At 41.5% G+C, this 26,301-nt stretch overlaps 1 protein-coding gene across 4 annotated transcripts in view; it reads right to left on the minus strand.

The window, feature by feature from the left end:
* Nucleotides 1–26,301, minus strand: part of Kdm3 (Lysine demethylase 3) — a 577,918-nt gene that overhangs the window by 54,472 nt on the left and 497,145 nt on the right. For all 4 annotated transcript variants that reach the window (XM_033473464.2, XM_033473465.2, XM_033473466.2 and 1 more), the window contains exon 9: nucleotides 352–499. In XM_033473464.2, the coding sequence (XP_033329355.2) occupies nucleotides 352–499 (148 nt within the window). The remainder of the gene's footprint in view (nucleotides 1–351; nucleotides 500–26,301) is intronic.

Genomic DNA, 26,301 nt, shown 5'->3' on the forward strand with positions numbered 1-26,301 from the left:
TGACCTAACACGGGAGCCGAGAGGTTTTCTGAGCCACGTTCTTCGCTGGAATTCGATGATTAATTCGGCCGGGTCCGGTCGGGCCGGGCCGGGTCGGACCGGGTCGGGTCGGGAAGGGGGGTCTCGTCGACGGAAAGCGAAAAAGAGCGCGCGCGTTTTTGGGATCGGGTTCGGTCGTAGTGGCGCGAGACGGCCATAATTCCCGTGAATTTTTGTGTCGAGCATCTGTCGGACACGCTGCCGGCACTCGGCGCGCTCGGCACCGGCGCGGCGCGGAGACCCGAAGAACGAGGCCGGAGGTCATTAAAAACACGCGCGCCGGCGAAAAACAGGCAGTAAAGGCTGACTAACCTTTTGTTGTGCCAGCCTGAGGGACTCCTCGAAGTGCTTGTGAACTGCCTGCTCGGCGGCCCTCTGCTTCTCGAGCCTCTCCCTTTCCATCTTGGCCTCCCTTTTCTCGCGTTCACGCTCCAGCCGGACTTCCGCTTCTCGCCGCTCCCTGCAACGCACACAAAAGTTTCAAGGTTACACACGGTTCTCTTCCGACGAGCTCCTCTCTCTCACTCTCTCTCACTCTCTCTCTCTCGGTCGATCCTCCGACTTTACGCCTCGATTCAACCGCTCTCGGCCGTCTATTTTCGATCTTTTATCCCCAGCCTCGGGCCGAGCCGCCGTTTTTCAACCCTTCTAACACGTCCACCGACTATTTCGAAGAAACCTGTTCTAGACGCCAGCGTCTCTTTTCGTTTCCTAAGTAAATAAATCCTTTTTCCTTCTTTGCGACGAATCCTCGACAGAAGGGTGCGGCGGGCGCTTATCGCGAGATAACTCGTGGCTGCCAGTGAACGGGGTAACTATTGGGTTGGCAACTAAGTAATTGCCGATTTGTTCATTCAAATAAAAAATTTTTTTTTACTTGGAACGAAGTTTAATCTGTAATGTATTTTCCATTTTGTTCGATGACCTTTTGCCATCTCTCTGACAACTTGAAAATTCCACGCTCGTAGAAAGTCTGATCCTTTTCGGTCAAAAACTGAGTTAAGTGAGATTTTACAGCGTTATCGTCATTAAAAGTTTTACCACGAAGGGAGTTGTCCAGGGATCGAAATAAGTGGTAATCCGATGGCGCGAGATCAGGGCTATATGGTGGGTGTAACATCAATTCCCAACCAATATCCATCAATTTTTGCCGAGTGGACAAAGACGTGTGCGGCCTAGCATTGTTCTGCTGGAAAATGACACCTTTACGATCGACCAATTCTGGTCGCTTTTCCTTGACCGCTGCATTCAATTTGTCCAGTTGCTAACATTCACGGATAATAAAAAATAACATAATAATAATAATAATTTTATAGTATAACATTTACGGATATCATAAAAATGGGAGTGAGAGACATCTATAACTGAAATCGGCAATTACTTAGTTGCCAACCCAATAGTATTGCCTGTCCGCAAGGCCGCTGCCAATGATTGGACTGCGTATTTTTACGCAAAATAATAATTGTCCGTATTAACTCTTTGCACTCGAGTGGTGACTCTGACGCACCATTAAGATTGTTACACCACGCTCCAAGGTAATTTTTACATTATCAAAGCTTAGATATAAAAGATTGTTAAATGTCTTACTGTTGTGTGAGTCACAAGACTCAATTTCGTATGCATGAAATGAACTTTATCGTATAAAATGGAAATACTATAAGTCAGAGAAGTTAATTTAGATTCACGATTAAAATGGTTTAGAGTGCAAAGGGTTAATTGCAAGAAATTGAAACAACGTATAAAGATCTTTGATCTTTTAGTAGTTTTAATAGATCAACCCTTTGCACTCGAAGCCATTTTAACTGTAAATCTAAAATAATTTTTCCGACCCACGCTGTCGCTATTTTATATGACAGAGCGCATTTTATGCGTGCGAAATTGTCTTGCGACTTATACAACAGTTATACTTTGAACAATTTTTCAAATCTAAATTTTGTTGATGTAAGAATTATTTTCGAATGCGATACAAACATTTTTTTAGTGGTGCCTCGCAGTCACCGCTCGAGCGCAAAGGGTTAAAAATATACATCGACGCATTAAAATTCTTTTGATCTTTCAATTATTCGAAATTGTATAAATTCTGCGGTCTACTAATTGTTTATTCATCCGTGCCGATGGAACAGTGGTTACGAAAAGGAAAGAAACGTTTTCGATGCATTTGCCTCTATTTAATCGCGCTCTTTCAAATACAGTAATGTCTCTCTAATTGACGCTCAGCTTCGAAACGAAAACGGACAGTTTGACTTCTCAAGGAGACGCGATTATTCGAGCCTTGCACCTCGTTTTTATAATCGTCGACAATCGGCAACTCTACAAATGTGCCAGGAGACTCGAAAAATCGTGTCTCCTCTCCCCGAATAGTCCATTTTTGTCTGGACAATCCGAGCGTCAATTACAGAGACATTACCGCAAATCGATGCTAGAAGCGCGAAGAATGTCGCGTCTTACGCGGCCGTTAAATGTCGTTTTTATCCGATCGCGTGACGCAATCGGAGCGTCAGAATGAATCCGGGACCAGTGGCGCGACGCGTATTCGATGTTTTCCGCGGCGAGGAAACGTAAATAATTAAGCATTCGCCGTTTCTCGGTACTCTGTTGCAATTACGCCGCGCAAACTGCTTGCACGACGGCAATTCTTCGCCGCTTGTTTCCACTTGTTTATTGTATTAATAGACGGGCACGATGCGGAGACGATAGCAGGAGGAAAAATAGATAAGACCGGCGCGTGAAAATAGCGCAATTTGGAATCGGTATACGTGTGTGTGTGTGTGTCGCCGGCGCGTAGATGCGCGTGGAAAAAGAGCCTTGATAACGCAACAGCGTCGTCGTCGTCGACGACTACGACGACGACGACGACGACGACTATGGCTGTAACGCGCATACACACATATCGTGACTTTTTAACGGACTCGGCCAGATAAGCATTCATTAATGCTTGCGCAAGTTATTTATACTGTTACGTGCGGAACGCGCGCGTGTTTATCTCGCCTCCTCGGTCGGCGGACTTTACAATGCACGCGTTGGATTCACGCGATAAATACGTGCGCGCCGCACCGAGAAAACCAGTCTTTATTTTTCGTGGGAGCGCGGCGCTCGCTCGAGGAAAAACCCGGATAACACGGGTTTCCAATTCGAGGCTCGCCGGGAAAAAGAGGAGAAACGATCGTTCGGCGAACAGGTGGACGCCGGCGGCTTTTCCTCGCGCGAACGCCGATTTATTATCGTCGCCGCCGTCGCCGCGGCCGCTATCTTTCATCTTCTGTTTGTTTCGCGCACACGTGACCAACTCTTTAACATTTAACTTTTAATTCCCGTGCTCTCCGAGCCGAGCGTCCTTTTACGCGATCGTTTCGACGCCAGCCTTCGCAGGTAGTACGCGCATTTTACTGCACGCTGTTTCGCGAGTTATTTCGAGGAGGGCTGAGATAGTAGGAAGCCTTTCGCGTTTTTCTTTCGTCTTTTTCTCTTTTTGGCGAAAGATACGCTGGTCGGATTAACTGTTTATTTGACGGATTTACGGGTTGATTTATTGTTAGGTGGATTTGTGCGAGTCGACGGAAATATTTCAAGCGAGAAATGGAAATATTTTGTTTCGTTTTTGTTAATTGAAATGAAATGCGAGTTGAAATATTTAATTGATTTGATTGGTATGTGATAGGGAGTCTTGTTTTTCAGAATAATACAAGTCTGTGCTTTTTTTTATAGGTTCGTTCCCTCTCGCGAATGTTAAAGTCGTACAAGATGGAATTTCGAAAATATTTTATAGAAATATTTTACGGTCAAATTCTCTTCCCAATTTTTCTTCAGCTTATAAACAAAAATGGACGATTTGAGATGAGAATTGTTCGAGCAGCTCGTTTTTATAGTTGCCGATTGTCTAGAATTTTAAAAACGAGGTGCAAGGCTCTTCTCAAATTGTCCGTTTACAATATTTTAAATATCTATAATCTTAAATATTATTAATTAAAATATTATAAATACGTTAAATACAAGCTGAAGGAAAATTAAGAAGAACTTTTACTATAATATACGGAATATTAGAAAACGATTGTATCCTCAAGTTCAAGTATCATGCAAAAGAAACAGAAGCAAGGTTACGTAATAAAGAAGCTAAATACAATAAATGTAATAAAAAAAAAATGCTAAACGTAATAAAAATATGCTAAACGTAATAAAGAAGTTCGCAGAAGAAGTATTTCCAAAACCGAATGTATACACGTAAAAAGATCGTTTCGACTAAAGTCTCTTGAAAACAAAATTTCATCTCTGCGACTGCAAATAAATCTTGCAAAATTACTTCGTACAAACGAGACTATATCGTCAACTATTTCCAATATTCTTCCTTCCGCCGGATATTTTTACCGAGCTCCGACGTCGAAACGAGAGAACGCTGCTGCCGTCCGAAGGAGCTGGAGAAACCGATCGGCCGGCTGCGGGTTCCAGCAGTATTTCTTCGGAAAGCCGTGTTTGCTCAAGGAACAATTTTCCCGACACTTTTCAGCAGGGCATAATGCAGAGACCCGTGGGGAGCCGATGCGATCGTTTCCGAAGAGTATCCGAGGAGAGGCCCCCCCGGAGAAGAGAGAGAGAGAGACCTGTGCCTCTGCGCCTCGGCCTCTCGTGTACACCCGTTCCGAGAACACGGAGCGGAGCTTATTATTACGCTACGACGTGTACCGGAACAACCAGTTTCTGCATCCGAGGCGATTTGCATCTCTGAAACGAGGCTGACTTATTCAGACGGCCGGCGCGCTGCATAAATCGGTCCCGTGTTTTGCAACGTTTACCGCAAATGATACACCCCGTGCACGGACCCGAACTACGGCGTTATTCGGTGAAAGCTGCCGTTTCCAGTTCCCTTTTATTCCCCTCGATCGACTTCCTGTGCCACCGGGAATCGCGGGCTGTTTTAATAACAGAACGAACGGTCGCTGCGTGCCAGAGTCGAGCATTGTTCGCGGCAGCTTTGAATAAATATTTATCTGAGGTAATTATCCGAATGAGTACTGTTTATAGACGGATATTTAACGTATTCGTGATATTTTAATTAATAATACTTAAAATCATATTTAACATATTTATAATAATATTTAAAATATTTAAGATAACATCGAAAGTATTTAAAATATTTATAATAATATTTGAAATATTTAAAATAATATTTAAGATATTTAAAATAATATCTAAAATATTTAAAATAATATTTAAGATATTTAAAGTAATATCTGAAATATTTAAAATAATATTTAAAATATTCAAATATCTGAGATATTTAAAATAATATTTAAAATATTCAAAATAATATCTGAAATATCTAAAATAATATTTAAAATATTCAAAATAATATCTAAAATGTTAAAAATAATATTTAAGATATACAAAATAATATCTAAAATATTTAAAATAATATTTAAAATATTAAAATATCTAAAATATTCAAAAGAATATTTAAAATATTCAAAATAATATCTGAAATATTTCAAATAATATTTAAAATATTCAAAATAATATCTAAAATATCTAAAATAATATTAAAATTATATGATTTTTAAAATTTCGAATTTATCATAATATTTAATTGTCCATAAAGTGTTCATATTTACAAAATATCAAGCAGTTCAATGAAATGACATATCAAAATACTTTTTATTTGGATTCAATTGCACAAATAAATTTTATGATCGCATATTTTTTACCATAAATTGCATTTCACGAGCAGTCAAGAAAATAACTGTACTTAGTCATTCGAACGGTAATATATTACCAAGTAAATAATTATTAATCCACGCACAAATAAATTTTAAAAATTCTACAAGAAATCATCGAGTAAATAAATACTGATTCCTTGAATAACAATAATATCAAGATTATTGGTACAACCATAAAAATAAATATTAAACAGATAAATCGAAATGAACATTTATTATTTCCACTATAGCGATTATTAACGAATTTAATAAAATATGAAAATACAATTATCATTCCTTCAATCGTTGAAATAAAAACTATATAACAATGCACGTACTTTCGATCGGTAAATGAATTTGAAATTAATGTCGTTGAAGCAATGCCGTCGAGTACAATTAATGCAATTATCTCGTCTTCCGAAGAGGACCGTGCGCGTGAATTTCCATCGAACCAGTCATCAGATGCGATCGCGGAAAAATCGATTCAGGTTCCAGCCAGCAGTACATTCGCCGGTACTAAAATATTCGAGAAATCGCAACGAATCGACATTAAATAGCGGATCGCGGCGGCACTTCCTGTGGCAGCAAGTATCACGGTGCAAAAACCGCTGAAAACCGGCACCGATGAGCTATCAAGTGATCGTTGTTAAGCAGACTGCGGCCGGACCGGTGTTCGCAAGAAAGTCGTCGCAGCTGGTTCCAGCTGCGGCAGTTTTTCCGCACCGGCGACCCGGTGTCGTTTGTATGGAAAGCAGGTTCCCCGAGTTTCGCCGGGGCGTTAATAAACATCAAGCGGCCATGTTTAAATTAACGTGCGGGGCCCGATCGGTTCGTTGCGCGTCGTCGTTCTTTTCTCCCTCCGTTCGCGCGCGGTCAGCCGGCGGGGAACGGCTCCCCGAAAGTTCGCTCATAAAATTAAAAAGTTCGCCGATCCGGCGGGAAACACCGGCGCGGAAACTTGTCGCTCCTGATTTATGCATAACGCGCGCGCGCGCGTTCTTCCGCGTTTCGTTCGCGCCGGAAACTCCCCGAGAGCGCCGGCTCCCCGAGAAAATCTCGCCGGGAAATTGCTCTCGAATCTTTCGCCGCGAGCCGATCCCCCTGGGCCAGATATTCCATCTTCGGCAACGTAGCCGGGAAACAATGATTTCGAGCAAAAAATGCGATTCTTCGAGTTTCGTGCTCGAGCAACACTTTTCTTCCGATTTATCGACGGCTCTTTGCAACTTCGACATCCGGAATATTGAGCGTCCGCGGTCGGGGCCATTTCAACTCCGAAGCCGAAACAGTTTTTCCGATCTATAGTGTTTCTATTTTGTATAATCTAGTGCATTTTCATGCCACGGTTACGCTTTTAACAGTTTCTTGAAGACATTGCTCGAAAAGATTGTAGAAAAATCGGGGATAGAAATTTGATAACTTTGACTGACTATAACTCCGCGAGAAATCATCGCAAGACCATGATTTTTCATTTAAATTCAAGCTTAAAGCCTCCACTTTAAGATAGCCTTTCTCGATTTTAAGTTTCATTCGCCCTCGCCACTGTAATCCTTTAAATGCGAGACCATTTTTGCTATACCGTAAATTGTCAAGGTTATTATAGAAAGTCTTGGGTAAAAATTGGCCAACTTTGACCGACGATAACTCCGCGAAAAATCATCGTAGGTTGATGATCTCTCGCTTAAATTAAAGTTTGAAACCTCTACTTCAAGATACTCTTCCTTGATTTTAAGGTTTACTCGCCCTCGCCACTGTAACCCTTTAAATGCGAGACCATGTTTGCTATACCGAAAATTGTCAAGATTGTTATAGAAAGCCTTGGGTAAAAATTGGCCAACTTTGACCGACGATAACTCCGCGAAAAATCATCGTAGGATGATGATCTTTCCCTTAAATCAGAGTTTAATACTTCTACTTTAATATAATATTTCTGAATTTCAAGTGTGATGCACTCTCACTACTGTAACCCTGTAAATACGTGACCATGTTCGTCACAATGAAAATTGTCAAGTTCGACGAAAAGGCACGAACTTAGCAAATTTTTTCCCGAAACGCCGTTCACAGCAGAATAACGTCCAATTCTTTCTCTTTAATTCAAAACAAAACAGACGCGGTTGCGATTTTTTTTCGCGAAGTTACAGCACTTGGAAGTAACCCTTGCATTTCTGTCACGTACCACTGGCATTACACTGGTTACAGTGCCGTTACAGCGTCGAGGATGCGTCAGACTTGAAATCCAAGAATACTGTCTTAAAGCAGAGGTTTCAAGCTTCAATTTAAAGGTAAGTTCATTCTTCTACGATGATCTTTCGCGGAGTTATCGTCGATTAAAGTCGGCCGATTTGTATTTAACATATATTTTCACTGCGCTCGTGTGACGACTACAAAAGATCTCTCTTTTGTAACAAAGGGTTCTCGACGTTTTCCACCGCGAATAAATAATCATTATTCTAATGGAACGAGCGTTCCGCGTTCGGCGATTTCGAGGAAGGCTGAGAGAGCCATCGGAGGGAGGGAGGGAGGAATAGAGAGACAGAGGGGATTAATCGACGCAGCGGAGATGTCCGAAGGCCGACAGGACAGGAATTCCTGGTGCCGCGTGTCTCTTTTTCTCGGACGGTGGTCAGAAATCGAGCACCGAGAGGAGAAGAAGCAGAGGAGGCGAGACGGCGAGAGACAGAGAGGGCAAGCAGGAACGGCCGGTCGATAAACCAGTCGCCATGCCGGTATGGGAACAGGGGAGGACAGGTTCGGGGTGCGCAGGCAACCTTTGAAAAATCCGGTCGCCACGGAGGGAACTGGCCTGACCAGAAGACCGAGTCCGCTGGCTTCTTCGCGACATACACCGAGAGTATCGCCAAAAAAGGCCTTACGCATCCTTGCCTCGCGGCCTCTTTTGTTTTGCTCGTTCGAGGCTGCCCGGTCTCCCTTTACCCGGGTCGGGTCGGGTCGGCCGCGGCTCTCTTGCCTCGCGTCTCTGCCCGATGACGAGTCGGGGTGGGACTCCTCTCTTCTTCTCGTCTGACAATGTACATATATGTATGCCTATAATACCGATCCCCCTTTTTATGGATTCGATGCGCCCGCGTTATGCAACGCCGAGCCCCGCTTCTTGCCGCGACTCGGACGCCGCGTTTCGAACGATCCGTATTCGAAGATCCCGATCCGATTTTGTACGCGCGCGGTCTTCCCGTCTATTCTCGGCCTGTCATTTAACTTGTAGTTAGCACTGTTTCATATATTTGTACGATCCTTTATAGTTCGTGTCGTAATTGTGTCCGAAGTTCCTGCCTCGAACGAACTGCTTTTTCGTTTCGCGAGACAGTTTCGGGACGTCGTTTTTCACGTTAAAGCTACCTGGTTGAAATCGTCGGTTTCATATTTTCTATTTCAAAGATCGCGGAACTTGTAAATCTAATTTCATAGGAAACGATTCTATGAACGTCTGAATTCGAAATACTCGTGTTACAATTGGACGGTGGATTTGGCGCATTTATGGAAGCGTCGAGTAGATGCGATTTATTTGTAAATTGTAATTACTTTCTTTTGTGATATTTTAGCGAAACGACCGAACGAATTTTCAAACGTCGACGTACCATTTGGCACGAGTGAGCGGATGCGGTTTAACCCTCCGCTGTTGCATTTCTAATGCGAGGCACGCGTGTCGTACGATTTTCAAACAACTGTCGCTGAAAGACCAGCGACGCTATTGCCACCGAAAAATTTTAGAATACAATTTGAACATCCTGGAACATCGTTTCCTTTATTCGAACTCGATATCTCGCTTCCGAGTGCATCGAATTAATTGTTAACCGGTTAGCCGTGCTCGACGAGTATACTCGTCACGGAGAAGCGGCGGTATTTCGTGTCACGACGAGTATACTCGTCGCGCGTGAAAAGTAGCGACCATTGGCTATTTAAATTGTAATTTCAGCGAAAACGAAAACGTATTCTCAAATTTTAAGATGTTCAGAATATTTTGACTCGTCGGGACAGAAGCTGTTGCCATTTCTTCGCGACGAGTATACTCGTCGAAAACGGATAATTGGTTCTCCAGCGAGTTGCATGTTTTTCCATGTTGTATTTAAACGAAAACCGAACGTATAGAGTGTAGATACTGGACTGCGGATTTTATTTATTTATGCATTTATTTACGCACTTATTTGTGCATTTATTTATTTATTTATATATAAGAGTAAAAACCCATGTTTGCAATAAAGAACAGAATGCTAACATTAAAATGAATACAGTGAATTTGTATTATGAGTGAACAGTTCAAGTAAACTCGTTTCAAATTTTGTTATATTGACTGCGAATATGTCTATATTGTTGCTATCGTCGCTATTGTTGCTATCGTCATTTTATGCATTTATGACAAAAACGAATGTGTCAAGTAAAAAAAACATTAACGTGCGAATCATCATTCCTGATAACTCGACTTCTGTTTTTCTTGTTCCAGTTTTGGAGATCACCTCGTCGCACTTTCATAGTGTGCTCGTTAGACATTCGAATATTTACCTACAAATCTGCGACGCATTTTACTCTGTATACATACGAAATATTATGGGAATACGGCGTATTCCCATATCTAAATATATAAATTCAATTTAATTAATTTAATAAAATCAGTTCGATGGAGAACGTTAGAAGAATTTAATAACGTCACGAGATATTTTCGATTTATTTTACAACTGTTAATGAGAAACGACATTCTCGTCGAACCTATGTTTCTCACAGTTAACTTGGACAATTTTTAATTTTTAACCCACATCACCACGCCGCAATTCAAAAATACAAAAAGAAAGATTAAATCAAGGCTATTAGCTTCAACCTCAAAATACCGGGAATTCTTAATACTTTCATGGAGCACGTGATATGTTCCCACTACATATTTCAATGCCCGTATTTTATTTAGAAGTTGCAGTTTTCAAAGGAAGACAAAATTTGAAAAATTCTCCCAAAAATAGAACATTGAAGAATAACGGATCAAAACAGATCATTTCTATTTTTGAAAACAAAAATTGTCTGCATCAACTGCAAAGAAACAGAAACCAGCCATCAAGATCAATCATTCCTTCTCCAATCATCTTAACAGATTAAAAGCAACGCATTGACACCGTTTCAAATTGCAACGTCCCGATCTATCGCCATAAATGCATAAAAACCCGATCATGACAGCGCAGGAAATGCTTCACAGACACGCGCACGATCATTTTCGGAACAAAACAAAAGCGACTCGTGCGAGAACCATTGCCGCTTCTCCGTCGATTAACGCGTTGAATGCCACGGGGGTCACCGGTGACCGGCACTTAACTTGGCGGTGACGCCATGGGGGCCACCGGCGACCGGCGCGCCCAGATTGATAGAATATAATATAGATTCAATATAATATTCCATATAATATTCAATATAATATAATATCCTAATATATATATTATAATAATATAATATTCCATATAATATTCAATATAATATAATATTCTAATATATATATAATATAATATATATATATTAGGATATTATATTATATTGAATATTATATGGAATATTATATTGAATCTATATTATTATATATATATTAGAATATTATATTATATTGAATATTATATGGAATATTATATTATTATAATATATATATTAGGATATTATATTATATTGAATATTATATGGAATATTATATTATTATAATATATATATATATATATTAGAAAAGATAAAAAAATGTCAATATCTAAAATTTTCTATTATTACCATCGTCAGTTCAAACAGTGACCCCTGTTACAATTAACATTTCGAAACATGGTTATAATATTATTATAATATATATAATATATATAATATATTAATATATTATAATATATATAATATATTAATATATTATAATATATATAATATATTAATATTATAATACATATAATATATTAATATTATAATATATATAATATTATCTATCGCAGATAATATTTCAACATCATATGTATCGCATAGAAGAAACTCCATCGCGGCGCCACGGACAATTTCCGTAAAACCTTGTTCGTGTTACTTCAACGTGTTGAACCGAGCACGTGCGCAAGCATCTAGGGAAGAATCGAAAATCTCTCTCTTACTCTGTTCCGTAGGATCGACCAAGCTTCGAGAAGCCGGTTCCCTCATCAAGGTCTGCACCGGCGACCTTCGAAAACGTGGTGTCCGCGCAACCTCGAATCGTCGCGAGCCGACTCGAAAACCGGCGGACCAGCTGCTCCTCGAAACAATCCGACAAAAATCCGCGCCTTCCTATCTCCTCGGATGCATCGCGGGGAGAGCCGACGAACTTTTTCTCGCCGCGGATCACAGCGTCCCGGGGCACACCACCACCGCGGTTCTCTTCCCGGCGAACAAACAACACCACACTCGAGCAACGTTCTCGGAACGGTGTACGATCGATTCCGCGGCGGAGAAGAGAGCTCCGTTCGACGGCCGCGCAAAACAAGAGCAGCGGATCCACGCGTTTGTTTCGCAAACAGCGCCGAATTTCGGGGATCGTGCTCGACCAGCGACCACACACACGCACACACACACACACACACGCTGCTCGCTGAGAACGACGGTAAATCCGCGCGATAGATCCAGCCGAGAACCAGCCCCAAAACGCGTCCCACGAGGACTTGTGTCGCGCGGCGACGTCGGATGATCGCGCGCGGCGTTCCTTCGTCTCGACCTTCGCCGCTTTCCCTTTCCCGGGAGCCGGCCAGGAATTTATTTTCATTCGGTATTTACCAAACACGGGCCGCCGGGGCACGTTACAACACCCGGGGACAAAAGACGCACTCGCTCGCGACAGACAAACAGAATAGGCACGGCAGACAGACAGACGGGGGTCGGATCATCTCGGTGTATGTACTCGGGAAACAGACGCGGAGAAGACGAATTTCCTGGAAGGGCCATTGATCGGTCGTCGCCGCTGTTTACAAATCGTGACACGAGTACGTAACGCCTGTGCTCCGGTCGCATCGTCTCGGCCTCTGTGCCTCTCTCTATAACGTTTGGAAACATACGCAAGGAGAACGACACGAGAAACACAAACGAGGTGTCTGCGTTTCTGGGGCAAGCGCGGGTATCATCGCTGCGGACGCCCCGTACTCTGCGGTATTTTGCGAAAGTACAAATTTTATGGAAGTAAACGTGACGTTTTATGGATATATATGCAATTTTATATATATATATATATATATATATATATTTATATATATATATATAAATTAATATAATATATTATATACTTATTATATTATACTTTATATTATATTACTTTACTTTATATATATATATATATATATATATATATATAAAGTAAAGTAATATAATATAAAGTATAATATAATAAGTATATAATATATTATATTAATTTAATATAAAGTGATAATATAATAAGTATATAATATATTATATTAATATAATATAAAGTGATAATATAATATATATATATATATATATATTATATTTTTATTTTATATATATATATATATATATATATATATATATATATATATTATATTATCACTTTATATTATATTAATATAATATATTATATACTTATTATATTATCACTTTATATTATATTAATATAATATATTATATACTTATTATATTATACTTTATATTATATTACTTTATTATTATTTTATATATATATTATTGTGGCGGACCAGACATAAAAAGACACGTCCTTCAAAAGCGGGGTGTACATTTGCCTTTTTCGGGTTTTCCCGACGCAAGGCGTACACCCCGCAATAAAACAATAAAAACGTTGGGACACAGCTTCGGACCATAGGTCCCGGATCACCCCGGTCGGAAAATCTTCGGGAAAGGCCTTCGCCCTTCCCAAGGACTTTCCCTTACCAATAAATACGAGGACCTCTCGACCGAGAAAAGTCAGTTAGCAAGTTTTCCTCCGACTCTCAACGTGTTCATATTTCTGTATCATCCGTCACTCGTTTACCTTTACCTTCTACACACTGTACCTCATCTCCTTTTGTTACAAGTTATATTAAAGTTCTCGTTATATAAAAACCAAAAAAACTCTCGGATTATTTTATATAAACCGTCGCAGTAACCCCTGCGACAAATTATATTTATATATATATATATATGCAATTTTCTGTTACAGCAATCACAGTTTCAATTGAGCCGTTTATTTTTTGAAAGTGGCATAAGTCACTTTGTTTTTTGAAGTCGATATATTTAAGGGTTTGCGTTTGAACACGTTTAAAAATATGGATGCTAACTTTCGAGAAGATTAACGTATATTTGTTATCTCAGGATACTGATATTTTTCCCAGTATAAATAATTTCGTATAAACATTAAAAAATCACCACTTTTCATTACGGTAAAGTGACTTATTCCAGAAGCGTCCAGTCTTATGAATAATAAGACATTTATTAAGACAATAATAAACTCTTAATTTTATCAACCTAAGCTGACACTAGAATCTATCCAAAGAATCAAGAAAATCCATCCTACTAGCCACAGTAATTGGCGCATGTATAATTCTTGCTCAGGACGTAAACAATAATTTAACTTTATATTTGTGTCTCTTCGCTTTTCGTATTGGTTTCGAATCAGGGCGAGTCTTCAATTTCTTTGTCTCGTCCTTCCTCATTTCTTAATCAGAAAAATATTAACGAATTAGCGTCGAAGATTTTCCTGCATCAAAATGAACGATTTCCTCTTAGCACACACATCATTAAAACGGCTGCATATTAGAGTTCCTATAAAAAATCTTGCCCCGTTCGTGCACGAATCAGATCGGTTGCCCAGAATTCCAAGGAACGAATGAAATTTATTCGATCGTTTTCCACGATTCCAGGAAAATTCAGCATCGTGCACGGCCGGGAGACAACGACGTTTCACTCTTCGCTCGTTCACCGACAGAAGCCGGCGAACGAGGGCGAAGGGGGGACGAGCAAACGAGCGAGTGAACGAGCGTCTCGATTATGCCGGAGAGCCTCGAATTTTACGGCTCATGAATTTTGTAGGATGCGCTGAATACCGCTTTCCTCGGTCGACCTTACGTAGGAGAGCCTGACATTCTGAGCCGCTCGGGACGAGCAAGATGGCCGCCAGACACCTGTCTGCCCGCCTTCTTCCTCGCTTCTCATCCTTTCATTCCGATTCCCTTTCTTTCTTTCCTTTTTTTTACCTGACCTGCTCTCGCCGCGGGGAGCGCTCGCTCGTTCCCTCCGCCGCGAGGGCACTGCAGAGAAGACTATTTTTCCTTTCGTTGCGCGCGATTCGGGCTGGATCGCGTTTTACAGTCGATACAGAGAGCCGCGGGACCATCTTTTGTGTGCATCGCGATATTTATTTCTCCCTAATTCGCGCTCAGATCGGGCGCAGAAAAATGGACGATTTTTGGGGGAGTGGAGATACGATTGTTCGAGCCTTTGGGGGTGGTTTTCATAGAGAGACAAAAATAATGGCTTATTGTTTATAAGATATGGAACTTATAGTGTAGATCTAAATAAGGGATTTGAGGTAACAACATTTGTTTCTTGTTTATATGTACAGTTTTTCTACTTATTAATTAGCATTTAACCAGACAGGAATTTCACCCTTTGCACTCGAAGCCATTTTAACTCTCGAAATCTGAAATAATATCTCTGATCTATAGTATTTTTATTTGATACAACCTACCGCATTTTATGCTTCTTAAATGTTGCTATTGCTTTTTTTAAAGGGTTGCTATTGTTTGCGTCACCGGGATCTACAAAACGCATTGTTCTAATTTTCGTTGCAGGCTCAGACAAAAAAGTTGAAGAACGGGAGTTTCTTTTATTTCTTTTTCGTCGTTCCAAGAAATAGCAAAATTTAAGAAGAGCATTCAAAGTTATTATCTATTATCGAAAAAAGTTATCGCGTTTTAAAAGGTGTTCGAATATTACTGAGTATTATTATTTTATTATATTATTATTATTATGCTAGTATTACTATTATTATATTAATATTATTATTATGTTACTATTACTATTATATTAATATTATTATTATGTTACTATTACTATTATATTAATATTATTATATTATCATTATGTTAGTATTATTATTATTATATTAATATTATTATTATGTTAATATTACTATTATATTAATATTATTATTATTATTATGTTAGTATTACTATTATTATACTAATATTATTATTATTATTATTATGTTAGTATCATTATTATTATTTTATTATATTATTAGTAGTATTTTATTGTTAGTATTATTACTATTATTATTATTGTTGTTGCTGTTGTCGGAGTCACTGTACCTATCATACCGAAGCGTACAACATTGTTTAAATAGCTCAAACATTTTATTCAGCGCATATTTTACCACTTCCAGCGATTCCTGGAAACTTCCCGCGACGGAAGCTCGAGCCCCGAAACGAGAACTTGGAGCCGTCGCGACAGAAACTTGATCGGCACGATCACGATTTTTCCGTCGCGAAACACAGCGTGTCCCGAGCGCAGTCCCAAAGCGGAGTAAAACCGTCTCGGAAGTTCCATCGCCAATTCCGCGTTCGAAGAAGATCGATGCCGCCCGATCCGCGGCGGATTTAACCGAGCTTATTTATAGAAAGACAATGACACGCCGGGCAAAGTTGATCGCGGCACCGGGAGAATGATGCGCTCGGATGACTGGAACTTCTGAAAGTGTCTCGTCGCGCCGATTGCATATCAATGCGTTTCACGAGGTAGACACAATGGCTCGAACAAGTCTCGCGGCTCTGTCCTTTAACCCTTTGCACTCGAGTGGCGACTCTGAGGCTCCATTAATATTAATATATTAATATTAATATATATATATATATATATATATATACATTATATATTATATATTATATATATATATATATATATTAATAATAATAATATATATATATATAATAATAATAATAATATATATTATATATATTATTATTATTATATTATATATATTAATATTAATTTCATATTAACAAAGTTTTCACATTTAAAGTTTTTCAATTTAACAACTGTTGCACGAATCCTAAGAGTCGCTTTTCATATATGCATAAAACACATTTTCTCATATAAAATAGAAATACTGTAAGTTAGAAAAATGATCTTATATTTTCAGTTGAAATAGCTTCGAGTGCAAAGGGTTAAAAGAGACAGGAGGCGCGCAACGCGCGCGTCGAAGCTCGCCGCCGCGTGTCTTAGCCGAGCGACGCGCGTCCCCGGCTTTTCTTTACGTCGTAATTGGACTGGAAAACCAGCTCGGCAAAGGTCACTGGATTATTAGCCGAGCGCTGTGCGTTTCGTTCGCTGCGCCTCTGGGCTCGACGGATCGCGATCCGCGAGCGGACAAGCGAGAACCGCCTCGCGCGGTTCCAGAGCGGAACAAACTCCGCCGCAAGCTCTCGCCGCGCGTTTTCCGAGCGCGCGCGCGCGCGCGAGACGTCTGACGTCGACGGATTTCGATGGGAACCGGGCGCCGCAAAAACCGGACAATGGTTTCGCGGCAGCGAAACGGACGAAGCGAAAAATCCGGGCCGATCGGTTCGATCGCCGCCGGTTTTTCTTCTGTCGCTCCGTCTTTTTCTGGCGTCGCGGCGCGGCGCGGCTCTCCGTGCCTCGGCCAATGTGTACCGGCCGGCGCAAATTAGCGGCTGCATTCCTACGCTTTCTGCACCCACCGTGTGATTACCATGATTTCTACGTGACGTAATTCCACCGCAGACGGAGCTGCGGCGCGCGAGCGAGCACCGGCTTTTGCGGGGACGCGTGTGGGTAAATCGTAAAGCCGGGAGACGGACGGCGGAGCGAGCGAGAGAAAGGAAAAGAGAGAAAAAGAGAGCGAGAGAGAGAGAGAGAGAGGGAGAAAAAAAACGAGCAAGAGATACGAAACGAGTTTTCGTGACGCACACGTGCTGGTTGAGAGCCCGTCTCACGGACAGCCGGCCGGTGCACACGTATGCGCTCGGCCAATGCATCATTTGGACAGGTAGGCTGGGCGCACGGTCGTCGTTCCAGGTACGTATATACGGTGTAACGGGTACGTGTACCGGGTGGGACGGGAATTACCCTGCTATCGAGCGGCACGCAATGCCGCCGCGCGCGAGCCGAGGCAAACTCGGGAGGATTCGATCGATTCGAACTGCAACCGAAAAACTGCATCCCCCTTCTGGAATAGGAGCTCGGTCGGCCAACGGGTAGCAGTTCGGTTTCTCTTCGGCGGCGACCGTAAACCGAGGCTGAACCGTTCCTGGTGACGTTCGCGAGCGCATGTCTGCCGGACGTGTACGAAGAGAGCGGAGGGAACGAAGGAACCAGTGCCAGCTTGTTCGAGGGAATATTGATTAATTGATCGACCAGATCCGGTCCGAACGTTTCTACGAAAACGAAACCGTTTCACCTCGAGCGAAAGAAGCTGTTCGAATAATTTGATACACGTTCAACGCGGTCGTCGCCGCGTCATCCGCGTCTGGGTGACGGAGTGTTTATGCTGAATAGGAGTTTAGAAGGAATTCGTGAAGATCCCATTCGCAGTATATGAATTTCATTGGATAAGCACCGGGAAATGTAACGGAATATAAATGTTAACAATATTAACGCTATATTATATATAGTATATACTATACTATATGTATAATACTGTATAATATAGCATGCTATATAATACTGTATAATATACCATGCTATATAATACTCTATAATATACTATACTATATAATACTATATAATACACTATAATATACTATATAATATTATATGATATACTTTACTATACTATATAATATTATATAATATATTATACTATATAATAATATATAATATGCAATACCATATAATACTATACATATAATATACTATATAATATACGATACCATATTATACTATATAATACTGTATAATATGCGATACCATATAATACTATACATATAAAATACTGTACTATATAATACTATATAAAATACTGTACTATATAATACTATATAAAAAACTGTACTATATAGTACTATATAAAATTCTGAACTATATAATACTATATAAAATACTGTAGTACATAATACTATATAATACTATATAAAATACTGTACTATATAATACTATACAAAATACTGTACTATATAATACTATATAAAATACTATACTATATAATACTATACAAAATACTGTACTGTATAATACTATATAATATAGTATACTACAAAATACTATATAACATTATATAAAATACTATAAAATACTATATAATATTATATATACCATACCATACATAATTTATATTTAGAACATAAAATATAACATTACATTTATTAAATATTTCACTATATTTATTTAATCCGACTATCGGATTTGTTCGCCTCGAGAAACACGACCGATTCACGCCGGTCGACGACGAATTGAACGGCAGAGAAGCACTCGTCGAGCCAGCCAACGACTCCAGCAAAATCCAGCCGGTTTCCGTGGCAGCAGGTTGCAGAAAGTAAATCGTCGGCTAATTATCACGGTCGTTATTATTCGTCTTTTAACGCACGGCAGACGGTAATCGAGACGGGTGGAGCGCCGCGCCGCGGGGGAATAAGATGTATACGTCCGAAGGCCGTTGTTAGCCTAACCTTAATTAACCTTTGTTACGAGGAGAGCAGAGCGGAGGAAGCAGAAGAAGGAGGAAGAAGCTCGATGACAACCAGGAATTCTGTTCCGAGCGAGCTGGGATCGTTAATGCAACGTTTGCGGATGCAAATTGATCGGTGCGCCGCGCCGCGTCGTAAAGAACACACCGTGCGCGCCGACTGAAAAGACAATGGCTGACGATCGAGGCCACGGGATTACGATCGTCGCGTATCGTATCCTTTTTTATACAACGAGCGGACACACGATGACTCAGTGGCAGCGTGATCCTGACCTTGCGCCTCGTAAAAACCGGTGCCCGAAACCAGGAAACGGCGAGCCGAGCGCCGCCTCGATTTAATAGAAACCGTGAACGGACTTGAAATTCCCGGTGACTTGCACGTTTCTGGGGCCTGTCGATGGGAAAGAAACCGCGGCCTCGTGGTCCGCCGATCGATACGGAGGATCGGCGATCGTGGGAACACTCGTAGGATCCGTCGCCGACCCGCACCCATCGCTGTTCGCTACGGAGACTCGACTCCCGAGCTGTCGGTAATTTCTTCCGGCGACCTAAACTGACTCTCGGAGAGCTCCGAGACAGCTCCAAACACGACTATCACCTTCTTCCGGCTGAGATCTATATTTCAAACCTAGTCCGAAGTCTCGCAATATTATAAACAATCGCGCAGACGAATTTATTCGCCGTTTCAGCGACCGTTCCCTATATTATCGACGCAAGAGCCGCCGCAGAGGCGTTGCTCGCGGAAAAGGTGCCGAGTCCGCTCGCGTTGAGATCGACCGTTGCACAGAGGGTCTAAAGCGACTCGGGTAAAAGTCACTAACCTTGCAAAAGCCAGGCGACGGCTACCGGCTGCCACGTTTACTCGGAAGCCATTAATATATCCGGAGGCAGCGGGCAGCGACTGGCGCAACCGCGATAGCCTCCGCACGTTAATAATACGAATCGGATTTAGTTTCTGCGTTCGGCTACGAGAGCCGAGAACATCGCGGGAAAAACAGAGGGGCGGGGAGAGAGAGAGAGAGAGAGAGAGAGAGAGAGAGAGAGAGGGGGAGAGCTCGACTACTGGCTCGGCCGAGGCGGCGTTTTATCGCGGGAACGTAATTGAGACTCGTCACGTTAATGTTGCACGGGATTAACCTGTTGACTCGGCCACGTATTGCCTCTCGTTCCGCGATCGTCCGCGAGCACGAATATAGATGTGCATTCAGGGCTGCGGACCGTTTAACTTGTTACATCGCCGCGCACCGGACAATTAACTTTTTCAAGCCTCGCTCCGTATGATGCAATCCCTCCGCGGCCTTTCCTAGCCGCAGCAATGAGCGAACGCATGATCCGCGCGAACACGCTGCAAAGATATCGTCCGCGCGTAGACGACGCGTGACGTTACGGGGGACGAGCCGACGACGAGTTTGCGGAATAAATTTACGAAACGGATTTACTGACACGATCGAGACACGCTCGGATATCGAGGCGAAAACTTGACGCAAACGTCGCGGTTGTGTGTTTATATTTTCTGTTGTTTTTTATGTATAGAACAAATTAAAAAACGGTGACATTTTTCTGTCTGGTTGAAAGTTCATTTCTAGGTCATGATGAAAATCGTGCTCTGTATTGTTAACACCAGAGCTATCAAACTAGTCAAAATAACTGGTTATGTCAAGGTTAATATAAATAAACATAAATAAGTAAGCTTGACATAACCAGTCAAAATGCTATAAAAATATTTCTTACTGAAATTTTTAGGCTCACTTTTTTATTGAAGCGAATATCGTAATACAAATCGTAAGAAGTTTAGATAAATCCAAGCTTGGTGTTATTATAAAACAATATACATTAGTCGCATGTAAGGTTCGGTAGTTCTAGCGTTAATGACAGTGTTATATTTTCACAGTTAATTTGTAGAATCCTGTTTGGTCGCAATTTTAGTGGACTTACAACGATTGGCATCCGAGTCGACTATATATCTGTGTTTATTGTAATAAATGCAAGTAATTGTTTACACAGCAACACTGGGATTCTCTGCAGACTGGCATCATCAACGTTCTGTATTCGCGAACACGAGCGAACGGGCTTTGTAATTGTCGGATGCTATCTTTAGGGATGATATCGTTGTAAAAATCGCCGTGTCTGCGACGGTAGGGAGGGAACGGAGATTTTGCTGGCAGCGTCCGACAGCCGGAATTCGCGGCTCCGCTTAAGCTTTGACGAGTGGTCGACGCTTGTAAAATTGGTCCCGGTGGGAGGACCACGTGCCAAAACGTCTTACTACCGTCGCTCTATTTTCGCCGAGAAGGAGAGAGACAGAATGAGAGAAAGAGAGAGAGAGCGAGAGAGAGAGAGAGAGAGAGAGAGAGAGATAGGGAGGGCGAAAGGGAGAGGGAGAAAGAATACGAGAGAGAGCTTGAGAGAGCTTAGGAGAGTGACATCAAGAGAGGGAGGGCTTGAGAGAGCGAGATCAAAAGAGAGAAAGAGCTTGAGAGCGAGGGAGAGCTTGAGAAAGCTTAAGACAACTTGAGAGAGCTTAAGAGAGCAAGATCAAGAGAGGGAGAGCTTGAGAGAGCTTGGAAGAGCGAGATCAAGAGAGGGAGAGCTTGAGAGAACGAGATCGAGAGAGCAAAAGAAAGCTTGAGGGAACTTGAAACAGCTTGAGAGAGCTTGAGAGAGCAAGATCAAGAGAAGGGGAGCTTGAGAGAGCTTGGAAGAGCGAGATCAAGAGAGGGAGAGCTTGAGAGAGCAAGATCAAAAGAGAGAGAGAGAGCTTGGGAGAACTTGGAAGAGCGAGATCAAGAGTGGGAGAGCTTGAGAGAGCAAAAGAAAGCTTGAGGGAGCTTGAAACAGCTTAAGAGAGCTTGAGAGAGCAAGATCAAGAGAGGGAGAGCTTGAGAGAGCAAGATTAAAAGAGAGAGAGAGAGAGAGAGAGCTTGGAAGAACGAGATCAAGAGTGGGAGAGCTTGAGAGAGCTTGGGAGTGCGAAATCAAGAGAGGAGGAGCTTCAGAGAACAAGATCAAAAGAGAGAGGGCTTGAGAGATCTTGGAAGAGCAAGATCAAGAGAGGGAGAGCTTGAGACAGCGGGATCGAGAGAGCAAAAAAAAGCTTGTGGGAGCTCCCTCAAGCTCTCTTAAGATGAGGGAGCTTGAAACAGCTTAAGAGAGCTTGAGAAAGCGAGATCAAGAGAGGGGAAGCTTGAGAGAGCTTGGGAAAACGAGATCAAGAGAGAGAGAGAGTGAGAGAGAGAGAGAGAGAGAGAGAGAGAGATAGAGAAGGTGAAAACGGAGGGGGGAGGGAATGTTGGTTTGGCTCGCGATCGGCTGAGAAACCTGGCGCGCCTCGACTCGAAAATCGCGCCGCGCTTTTCCGCCAGGCGGATCCCGCCGGAAGCGGTCAAAGATCATTCCGCGCGGAAGTTTCGCTCGTTAACCTTCCGAGGATAGTTGGAACACGGATCCGTCGGCGATGTTTAAAATACACGCCGGCTCGGAATAATTGAATTATGGCTTGATGGGCTGCCAAATAGCTGGCGTTCTTCGGGAGATCGCGCGCACGTGCGCACACGCGCGGCGAGAATATCACCGTTAAGATGAAATTATAGCTACAGTGAAAATATTTCAGATCTCAGACGGCCAGACTTATTGTCCTGCGCGCTTACGAGCCACCGATTCCGGCGTGCCAATGTAAGACCACTTAGGTTTACAGTACAGCGACTCGCAGCAAATCGTTCGCAGTCGGAACCGTTTTAACTCGAAATTAAAATACGAAATTTAAATATAACAAATTGAACTTATACTACGTATATTTATATACTTTATTTTTACTCTATTTTACTTTACTTTACTTATTACTTTACTTACTTTATTTATTTATTTTTATTTTTTTTTATATTTATATACTTTATATATTTATTTATACATTTTTATATTGAGTACGTATATTTTTATATTGAATTTATACTTTATATATTTATTTATATATTTTTATATTGAGTACGTATATTTTTCTATTTCATATCAAATTTATCCTGTGTCGCGTGAAATCACTGTATTCGCCGATAACTGTGCCATGTATTTGGTAATAATATTCGTTAATACAGTAGCATTTGAACAGCCTGGGTCCAGAACACAAAAATCGTTGCTCAAATGTCTCGGTTCAAGACAATTAATAAAAGCCTTTACGTGCCTCGTCAACGTCTAAAGAAGAACTAATGCGTTCGGATTGGAGTACGTCGAAAACGATGTTGCAAAATATTGTTAAACGAAAGTAGAAAGGATTCTAAGCACGTTCAGCGACGTGATTGCGAAAATGGGACCGCTTGTCCAAGCGTCAATATCGATTTACGCATTCTGTATCGAATGGATGCTTCGACGAACTAGGTTCTAGAACGATTTAATTTGTTACAGAACACCTCGCTGTACTTGTTGTTGCAAAATTAAAGAAAAGAAGCTTTTAAAGAAAGGTGAAAACGGGGAAACGCGATCGTAACAAAAGAAAGAGTCGCAGTGATTCACGCCCACGCGTGAACCAGATGTATCTCGTTTGCCTCGCACGAGGCATCCAGGCGTAAGAAATCTGACATTGTCGATCGCGCTCGGTTAACAACAACTGAACCGACGCATATTACAATAAATAGTCGGAATTGTTCGCGCGCCTACGCAAGAACAAGATCGTGGCGGAAGTTTTCCAGTCGCGCTAGAAAGGACAACGGAGGAAGTGACGCGCGACGTAAATAGCTGATATATCGGGGCCCGCGCTCGGCAGAAACAACTTTTTCCAAGACCTGATTATTATGCTCGTTGCGCCAGCGAGCGGAGTAATCGATTCTAAATACGCGTTTCACGGGACAGCCGTAATTGACGCGCATTAACGATGCTTAAAATGACTGATTCAGTCGCGTTGAATATTGATGCCGATCGGGCAGGCCTCGTCCGGCCTCGGGAACGTCGCAATGCATTTATGGACGCTCGCATATTCATGACCCCCGCGATTTTCTATTCCGTGTAAAAATAGTCGAGGAGTCCATTTCATTCCCGGCGTTACCTAATTGAAAGCGTAACGCGCGCGCGGCGACCGTTCCGGGAAAACGGCGAGCGCCGCGGCGTCGCGTTTTCCTCGAACGTTCGCCGCGTTTCGCCTTCCTACGATTGACAAGTTCATCGATTTCAGCGTGGCCGCAGGATCGGTTAATGATCCGTCGAAATTCGACGTCGAAGGTCGAGATCTTTGGCAAATCTGCACGATTCTTTATGCTTTATGTCATAATTATGTATGAAGTTGCTGCCTCGACGAACTGCTTCTTCGTTTTGCAAGACAGTTTCGAGACGTCGTTTTTCACGTTAAAGCTACCTGCTTGAAATCATCGGTTTCACATTTTCTATTTCGAAGATCGCGGAACTCGTAAACCTAATTTCATAGGAAACGATTCTATGAACGCCTGAATTCGAAATACTCGTGTTACAATTGGACGGTGGATTTGGCGCATTTATGGCAGCATCGAGCAAATGCGATTTATTTGTAAATTGTAATTACTTTTTTTAGTAATATTTTAGCGAAACGACCGAACGAATTTTCAAACGTCGACGTACCATTTGGCACGAGTGAGTGGATGCGGTTTAATCCTCCGCTGTTGCATTTCTAATGCGAGGCACGCGTGTCGTACGATTTTCAAACAACTGTCGCTGAAAGACTAGCGACGCTATTGCCACCGAAAAATTTTAGAATACAATTTGAACATCCTGGAACATCGTTTCCTTTATTCGAACTCGATATCTCGCTTCCAAGTGCATCGAATTGATTGTTAACCGGTTAGCCGTGCTCGACGAGTATACTCGTCACGGAGAAGCGGCGGTATTTCGTGTCACGACGAGCATACTCGTCGCGCGTGAAAAGTAGCGACCATTGGCTATTTAAATTGTAATTTCAGCGAAAACGAAAACGTATTCTGAAATTTCAAGATGTACAGAATATTTTGACTCGTCAGGACAGAAGCTGTAGCCATTTTTTCGCGACGGATATACTCGTCGAAAACGGATAATTGGTTCTCTAGCGAGTTGCATGTTTTTCCATGTTGTATTTAAACGAAAACCGAACGTATAGAGCGTAGATACTGGACTGCGGATTTTATTTATTTATGCATTTATTTACGCATTTATTTGTGCATTTATCTATTTCGTGTCACGACGAGCATACTCGTCGCGCGTGAAAAGTAGCGACCATTGGCTATTTAAATTGTAATTTCAGCGAAAGCGAAAACGTATTCTCAAATTTCAAGATGTTTAGAATATTTCGAGGCCAGGCCGGAGTAAAACAAAGAAATAGAAAATATGAATAATTATATGAATAATTCACGATGTTGATGTTCGACGTGCAAAGTGCTATTACGCATCTTTCCTTGCTTCGCCGAATGCCATTCTACAGCAGCAATTTGAATTTTCAACTGTTACAAGTATTCGACTTTTCCTGCGTTTTTCGTTTATCATGTACGTAACATATGTCAATGTTAAGCGAACGAGTACATACTACTAATAAAATTGTCAATTTTATAAAATAAAGCTAATATTTTTTTTTATCCAATATTTTAACTGCGACGCTTACTCTGTGTTCGACTAATATTAACTAATAGTAACTCCTTGACCGTTTATGTCGCATATATACGTCATGGTTAAAGTCCATTGCTAACGGCAATGACGCGAGTGTCGCATAGTTTTCAAATAATTGGAAAGATAAGTCTTGTTTATCGATGCTTAAACACGACCTATCTAATTCTAGCTTAAAACGTTCGTAATACAATAATGTCTCCCTTACTGACGCTCAGATTGTCCACTAAATTGGATAATTTGGGAAGAGGAGATCGCCGATTGTACCACGATTTTCCGAACACCCTGTACAAAGACATACAATATAACTTTCCAATTAATTATTTCCATAATTTATTTCTGCCAACATCACGATAA

Source organism: Megalopta genalis, chromosome 3, assembly GCF_051020955.1.
Source record: "Megalopta genalis isolate 19385.01 chromosome 3, iyMegGena1_principal, whole genome shotgun sequence".
Classification (NCBI taxonomy): Eukaryota; Metazoa; Arthropoda; class Insecta; order Hymenoptera; family Halictidae; genus Megalopta; species Megalopta genalis.